Genomic DNA, 8,907 nt, shown 5'->3' with positions numbered 1-8,907 from the left:
TATTAGCTATCACCGGTCCCAAAAAAAAGGTAAAAAACCCCTTGAGGCTTGTCCAAAAGTAAAGGAAAACCCGGATTGAACCACATTCATTCTCTCTCTCTCTCTCTCTCTCTCTCTCTCTCTCTCTCTCTCCTCATTAACGTCTGACAAACACCGTCTTGTGCCTTTTTGGCGGGCGGCGCCTTATCTTAGCATCTCCCACTCATTTTAAATAGACGATCCAAATGAGGCGTTGGTAGGTTCCTGAATCCTGTGTGCCACAACAAAGCAGACATTTAATAATGTGGAGGAGGAGGAACCTCTTTTGTTCTTCATTCTTTTACCTTATCAAATCAATTCCTCTTTTAAATCCCAACTCCCTTCTTCACATACCCTGGTTTGTACTCTCCTTCTTTTTTTATTCTTCTTTCATTCATATGCTGTATAAAATGAATAAATGTGCAAGCTTTTTGCTTGCAAGTAAGATATACCGACTGACCCCAATATCGATAACCCTCATCAACCTCATAGTGGAGGTTTCAATCTAAAACCAATTCGCAATAGACGGAGTAGCCCCTTGCTAAATATAGTGGAATGCTCTTCTCTAATTCTCTAATGTGGGATCCTTAATGTGGGTTGGACCTTATTCTCAACACTAGATACTTGAGCATTATTGGCCATGACCACGTAATTCGATTCTAGTGTTACGTATTAAATTTTTGGCTTAAACTTTAATAAATAGTCTCAGTCAGTATGTATGATCAAAGTCTCATTCTATAGTAGCTTCCATGGTATTTTATCCAAGGCTTTCGTCCGAGATCCAGCATTTGGGCCACTCCAAGTTTTATCTATTACACACCATCATGGCTTCCACAGTACTCCCTTTCTGAAAGGACCTAATAAAAATGAAAGTAATACAAAGCAAACTCAAAGTCGCCCTGCTGCTCAGGATTCATCTATAAAGGTTAAGAGGAAAAAACTAAAGGGAAAAAGAGTTGTCGTCAGGTGGCTCAAGCACTTCAGATATAAAAAAGAAAAAAGAGTATCAATAAATGACAAGTGAAGAAAAGATTCTGTACAAACTGAATAAGGTCAGCCCCAACATTCTTCAACTGTTCCTTGTACTTTTGGCATCAAACATTTAAATATTGATGATGATGTAGCGGTAGATGATGGTATTCCTGTCTGTTATGAAATGTTGTATTTCGTTTGGTTTGGGTTCAATGAAGATATTTGAAGTGGAGATCATTTTCCTAATTGTGTGAAAAGGTTTTAAATCTTCTGGTATGGTTGTGAATTGGGATACATGAGAGGGTTATCACCTGTGTAGAGTTAGCATCTTCATCACCTGAGATACAATTGACATATAGCAGAAAACTGATGATCAATAACAGAGTTAGCATCTTCATCACTTGTGTAGCATTCATCCTCTTCGGTGGACATGTTTTATTTGTATGCCTTTGATCACAACTGTAATTATTATCTGATCATGTTATGATGGACCTCCATATATATTACTCTTGTTCTTAACTCTGATCGTTGGTGTCTCATAGTCCCTAAGTATTCAATTTTCGAAAAGTCTTGCATCAAGCAGCTCTACCCCTAGATAGAAATCATATAGAAATATTTCTCAAAATAATAAATATTTGACTTGATAATGTGCAGCTTTACAATAAACCACCTTAACTGAGTAGTTGCTTTGATTTTCCCCTTAGATTCCAGCTGAAATGAGCTATGCTATATTTAGCTTCATAACGAGCCTGGTTTTATCGTGCGTGTTTGTGTGTGTGTGTGTGTGTGCATGTGCGTGTGCGTGCGTGTGTGTGTGTGTGTGTGTGTGTGTGTGTGTGTGTGTGTGTGTGTGTGTGTGTGTGTGTGTGTGTGTGTGTGTGTGTGTGTGTGTGTGTGTGTGTGTGTGTGTGTGTGTGTGTTTCTTTTATGAAACTAGAAGTAAGGGGGGATGCCTAGCAGCCAGCAGGGTATGTGAGAAAATTTCCTTCGTTCATAATTAGCTGTTTTACAAGCTCGCAATAAAGAAGCAAAACTTCGAGATGATTTGAAGAAATTGGAACCCAAAGAATGGTTAGAGACTACTCATGATCCTGAAGTCTTGACACCTGAAGAACATTTCTGTTTTCTGAAGATGGGTCTTAAGAGCAAGAATTATGTCCCAATTGGTCGGCGAGGGATTTACCAGGGTGTAATTCTAAACATGCATTTGCATTGGAAGAAACACCAAACGCTACAAGTAATTGTAAAGACATTCACTCCAGAGGAAGTGAAGGAGATAGCTACTGAGCTAGCAAGACTAACAGGTTGGATTGTACTTGATATTCAAGAAGAGGACACAATAATCATGTACAGGGGAAAGAACTATGCTCAACCGCCAACAGAAATAATGTCACCACGAGTCGCCCTTCCAAGGAAAAGGTAATTTATTTTTTTAGAGTACAATTATTTTCAGACCCCCAACCTACGTATTTGCTTATAGATGGTACCGTCTCCATTATTGTCGTAGCTGTTATGTAGACTGGCAAAAGTATACTGAACCAGAAAAACTGATCGAAAATACCTGAATCGACACCTAACCAAGGTATAACTGTAATGACAGAAACCCAACATTCAAACCCGAAATGACCCAAATGTACCTAGGCGTCACATCTAGGGTGTCTTTTTGTACATGAGTGACACCCCTTTAACGTCAATGAATTAATATTATAACGTAATTATACAAAAAAATATTATTTATTACTTTTTACGAAAATATTATTCATATTATATCCAATGTTTTGAATAAAGACTTAATCCATTGACATCTGATCCGATTATGACCTAACTCGAATCTCATCTGCTTGGATATTGACCCGACTTAACCTTATTTGCACCGATATTGACCCAACTCGAACCTGAACCGACCCAAAATATCTATAACCGATTAAAAGAGAAAACTGAATCCAACCTGAGTTGAACCGAACTGAAATCGAAAAAAAAGATAAACTAAAACAACCCGATCCGAAAGAACCTGAACCGAAACTGATCCGATTGACCCGTTTGCCACCTCTACTGTTATGTCGTGGAGTTACAGCTTTTAGCTGTTTAGACGATTAACTTTTATGCCTTTATTTACTGCATTGAAATTTGAAATGATCGAATTATTGTGTTACTTTCTGTCATCTTCTGACTTCTAGTAGCAAAAATTGTCTAAATCTGTAATTCTAAGGAACACATACGGAACTATGAGATGAAATTATATTACAAAAGTGGATGTACCTCAGACAGTAAGACATCGTTTTGAGCAGGAATACATTATGTATTTTTAGTCGTTCGATGAATTATTATGAGTCATGCTCTCTTGGAGTCCAAGACTTACGGTTACCTCAGACATCGTTTGAGCAGGAATACATAATGCTTTTTTAGTCATTCAATGAATTAGTATGACGTAAGAGTCATGAACTCTTGGAGTCAAAGACTTACTGTTTCCTCAGACATCTTTTTGAGCAGGAATACACAATGTGTTTTTAGTTGTTCAATGAATTATTATGATGCATGTACTCTTGGAGTCAAACTTAGTGTTTTTGTTTTTGTTTTTGGGTTATGATGAACGAAGCAAAATGTCCCACAAATTTGGTTTTGCTTTTTTTTCCTTCTTAAAGTAGCTGTTATTCATGCAATTTTCTTTATGGATCATTCTGAAATAGTTTTTATTTCTTATAAAGTTGGGGTAAGGCTGTGAGCCTACAAGTCTAGATATATTCAACCCTCCCTCAACCTGTCAACCTTCCCTTCTATTCAATATCATCCGCCTCTCCCGTTCCTTCTTCGAGCCTTTACTTTCCCTATTTCCTTGTTGGCCTTAATCACCTTTTCTTTCCTATTTCCTTATTTGAGCGTATAGAAGTCTATGAATGGACAAGAGTGCCCTTACCCACCGACTCTCTCTTAACACCCAAGTCCCCAACCCCAGAGGCCCTTACTAAATTCCTCCATACAAAACACCTCTCCTGCACCTCCCAACCGACCACTAGCAGTCACACCAACTCCCTTCATCCGAAACATTTTTAACCACCGTTTGGAACACTGCACTTCCACTACCACCCTATATACCCACGCCAATACTTAAACACCACCCCCTTCTCGGTGGAGGAATGGACTCCATCGTTTTGGGGTTGGATTGGTGGTATTTGTGGCAGAGATACACGGGTTGTTGGGGCTGGGGCTGGGTTTTAGTGGTTTTGGGCTGTGTGAGTGGTGGTTTGGACGGGTTGTGTTGGATGATAAGCATGTAAAAGTAAGTAGGTGATAATATGAGAGTAGATAATTTGCCATCTTTCTTAATTTGGGTTTTCACATATAATATGATTTCCAGTGTTTGGAAAAGAACTTGTCTTTGTGACCACCAGTAGTTGGATGTTCATTTGTTCTATGCAGGCCCTGGACAAATCCAAACACAGAGATGCTTTGCGGGCAGTTAGAAGGTATATATATACCAAGGCTAGAGCAGGAGCTTGAATTACTCCGAGCGCAACATTAAAACAGAGGGGATCATGCTTCTGAACAACCTCAAGATGTCTCCAAAGTCGATGCGGAAGATGATTATCATGCTGCCATTCCGAACTCAGGATTAGCACCTTCAAATAAGCTGAAAGCACTCATGGATTAGTATAAAAATAACGTTGAGGAGGATGACTCCATGAGTGATGGTGGAATGGGTTCAGAATCAGAAGACCTATCTGATATGTTTGAGACAGATTCAGATACTGAGGGAAACGCTGAACGACCTCTTTACTTGCACCAATTCGACAAATTTCCGGCTAATAATAAGGAAGGTTTGCACCTCATGTCTATGGACCCAAAGAGAATCGAGAATGCTGATTTGGCGGAATTTGATGAAGTTGATCAGATTTTTTACGAGCAGCTGAACTTTTGAGGACGAAGAGAAAAAGATGTGTGGTGTTAGAAGGAAATTTCATGTGGTTGTGGAAATTCGCTTGCTCCAAGAATTTGAGTTCAGGGAGCTATTTGTTGGATCAGTATTTGTTATCTAGAGTTTCTGTAAATAATTAGTCTATAAGCCATTCATTTTCATAATAGTGTTCTTTTGTGTTGGTTTTATTCTCTCTTTTTTTTACCAAATTTTTGATTTTGTTAAACAATTTTTTCCACTTGGGTGGCTTTAGTTTTGAACTAACTCTAATCTCATGCTGCACCCTGGGCACCCCTGCAACTTTAGGTGTCTTTTAGCTTGGTAAATACGGAGTACTAAATACCATTCGGATAAGCCGAGTTTTATAGTCAAAATTAAATTTTTTTTTACAGCTAAATTGGCACTTAACTACGGAGTGCTACGTATGTTTCAAACCTGATTAGCTTACCACAAATAAAGGGCAGGCACAATGCCACGACTCAATAAGCTTATGCCACAAACCTTGCTAGTGCATGAGCAGTCACTGAGCAAAGATCGATAACAGGTTGCAGCAAGTGAAGGATAAAGGTATTATAGAACCAAGAACAAATCTAATTCCTCCGACACCTTCGTCTATATATATTTTGAGGCTTTCCTATATTATGACCCTGAACTTTTTCAACTTACACATGTGTTTGGATTCATTAATTCCATTTTTATACATTTCATAAAAATGTGATTATTTAGTCATAAAATAATAACTAGATCTTATGCATGCAAACTAAATACAAGATTAGAGAAGAAATCGTCAATCTTACTTTGGGATTTCGGATTTATTGGGCACCAACAAGATCTCCTACTTGTTAGTTCTTGAGCTTTCCAACAATGGATGAACTAAGATTCAAATTACAATCTCTCCCAAAAGTTTATACCCAAGGAACACCCTTAATAACTAATATTATTATGAACTAGTAATAATACTAATCTTACTTAAAATTTGGACACAAAAATGGTGTTTTTGTTCTCTTGTATTTCGGTCAAGAGAAGAGAATTTTGTGAGCTTTCTTTCTCTAAAATTATTTCACAAATGTAGAGAGTTAATAATTTTTAACACTAGAAAAAAAATAATGAAGTAGTGAATAATTATAGAGAAAAATCCTTGGCCTTTTTCTAGTGGGAAAAACCGGTTGGGAGGGGGATTAGAGGCCAATGCATGGTCTTGTGTTCTTCTCAAGATAAGACTAGGCATGCATGGCTTCAATTAGACTATAATCATTGTGTTTTTCTTATTAGAATAATCAACACAATTTATCCTCTAATACTCCCTCCATTTCGGCACATACACATAAAATGGAAGGTCCATTTTATTTTGTCATTTGTCAATTTTGTTATATGTCACATGTTGCATGACATGTTACATTATAATGTATTTTTAACATATTAAAAAACAACATATTAATAAAATATGTCACATACAAAATTTAACTAGTAATTCTTGATTACTTGTACCAAAATGGTTTATCAAATTATAAATTTCAACAACTTGAATTTATAATAAATTATTCAATCCGTTTCAATTGTTTCGTAACAATAATTCAATCAAAGTAATAAAACAATTCGATTACTTAGTCCGTATCTCATTTAATCGAATTACAATGAGACACGTTAACTTTACTCACAAAATCATCCGTCAATTTTAAGCAATTTAATTAACTCGTATCGGCATACGATTAATTAAATAATCAATTAAGAGTATTTCCCTATAGGTATGACCTAAGGGGATCAACTGATCACCATCGTCGCACGACGATAATGTCAAACTCTAGTCACCAATCATTACCGATATGTGTGGACCAGGTTGATGTAAAATATGACTTCCCACATGTATTCTTAAATATGAGATTTAAACATGTGATCATTATGATCGACAGTTGTGATCGCATTATTGTCAGAGGACACTTATTCCAACAATCTCCCACTTGTCCTCGACAAGTGTGCGTCACCAATTCTCTTGTCCTATTACTATCTCCTACTCAATGCAAGGTGTCTTTCGGGTCGTACTTGCAAGTGATCATATCGAGAGTGGTTTCCTCGATCTGGAGAATAACTGGATGACCAGAATTATCTACCATAGATACCTTCCGAGCATGGCCACGCATTTCCAGTTCATTACTCCTCGAGTGGCCCTGAGATATTGTTTTAACCCTGACAAGGGGTGGACAATTACTATCGCACTATTCCCTTCGATTAGCCACAGCCATCATAACCCAAAATATGCCCCTTTGACCCCATTTACGAAGGTCGTAGTAACATAAATCAAAGTCAATCTGAAACTGTGCCACCTTAGGCGAACAGTCTTTAGTCAAAGAATTGACTCATTAGAATACTATAGTAGCTCTCGCAACGACCAGGCTATATAAAATTGCCATAACTCTATAAGCGGTCATTAGCCCGACAAAGTGTTCCTAACAGTCTGCCTATGTGATCGACTAGTCATCTCACATGAATCCATGCCACTTGAACTTGCCATCAATCGCATCATACTCTAGTCACTTCGAGACGTCACCTCATGTAAGTGACTATGGGCGAATACAATGCTAATCCGTGTTCACTTTAACGGGGTTCAATTGTCTCTACAACCCGTTTGGATGTAACAAAGTATAAGGTGAGTTAATAATAACTCAAACGACAAATGTGGACATCACATTCGGGTAGTCAATACCATATTACCACCTTGTGATGTATATTGTAAGCGTGTAAATACTAGTCATTTGCAACATGAGTTTAACACACCATGTGTCCATGTGTTCAAACTCTTGAATTACATTTTCCTTTATTTTCATGTTTGTCTTACATAGCATGAATCTCACCAAGTACATATCTAGTTTCCCAAACTAGGTTTAGGTTCTTTATTTTGAGAGAACTTTCTTGTTGTTTATCACATAACAAACGAATTATGGTGGACGACATAACTTGCACTAGTCAAGTGTTCTTCCAACTCATAATGTACCAGGTATATGTTTTGTAGGATCTTGCAACAATTGTCAAGATGATTAGCCTAGCACTTCTCATAAGTCCTAGCAAATTTGAAAAATACTAGTTTTCAGTAACTTCTTACTATAACCAAGTATCTTTTCAAACTTCTTATTTCTCCTTTTAGCTTTAATTAGCTTAGGATTTTCATAAATCCTTACGCGTTTTCAAAACTTCAATATGTGCAACTTCTTGTCGCATAACAGAGTGTTCTATCAAACACTAGAATAGCTCATTAGTTCTCCTCGAGAATTCATGATAATTCTTATATGGCTTACCAATGACTCATCATACTCTTAAGCATATGATTCATTATAGGACATGTGCATGATTATTCTAATGGCGGAAACATTAGTAATTTTTCTTTTCTAATCATGTAATCAACCATTCTTAGGTTCAATGAATGACCGTGACTGCTTATGGTAATTCCATTTTCATTGATATGAATAACCTACGTTTCTCGTTGATTTGATGTGAATATCTCAATGCCTATCCAACATCCCATGTTGTGATTGGATTCATCATAGTCCATTTTCATCCAGAATTGAAAACTCAAATACTTCTTTGTGAAAGACAGTACTAGCTCGTCATTCTCAATGAGTAATGAGTTATAAAGTTTACAAGATGATTGCTCCCACTAAATTTCATGTCTTCACATGATAATTTTAAACTCCCACTCAATTCCACATGTTTCGTATTTGACTACTCAATCGAAACATTTCAAGAATTGAAATCAATTTTGCTTTGCCAAGTTATTAAGATAAAACCATATATGTTTCCAACATATCTTTTCAAAACACCTATTTTGAAATGGTTTCAATCTTAAACTTATGGAAAGAGATTTTAATCTCTAACTCATTCATTTTTATAATGATGCGTAGCAATGTCATTATTTAAATGTAAAATCCCATTTAATACACGTCCTTCTCAAAATACCCTTTTCGGAAGGAGGTTTAACCATTTTATTTTCATAATGAGGTTAAGTAACGACA

The 8,907-nt window shown here is 36.8% G+C and overlaps 1 protein-coding gene across 1 annotated transcript; it reads left to right on the top strand.

The window, feature by feature from the left end:
- Positions 1–1,987: 1,987 nt before the first annotated feature.
- Positions 1,988–5,203, top strand: LOC141653878 (putative CRM domain-containing protein At3g25440, chloroplastic; the record flags this gene model as incomplete). The annotated part of the gene is given in 5 exon segments (XM_074461747.1): positions 1,988–2,409; positions 3,696–3,708; positions 4,408–4,458; positions 4,460–4,877; positions 4,880–5,203. Coding segments are annotated over 5 exon segments (1,068 nt in total), but the record flags the coding sequence as incomplete, so codon positions are not given.
- Positions 5,204–8,907: the final 3,704 nt, after the last annotated feature.

The sequence above is a fragment of the Silene latifolia genome, chromosome 1 (assembly GCF_048544455.1).
Source record: "Silene latifolia isolate original U9 population chromosome 1, ASM4854445v1, whole genome shotgun sequence".
Lineage (NCBI taxonomy): Eukaryota > Viridiplantae > Streptophyta > Magnoliopsida > Caryophyllales > Caryophyllaceae > Silene > Silene latifolia.
Note: the sequence above shows the minus strand (reverse complement) of the source record. Positions and strands in the feature narration are given on the sequence as shown.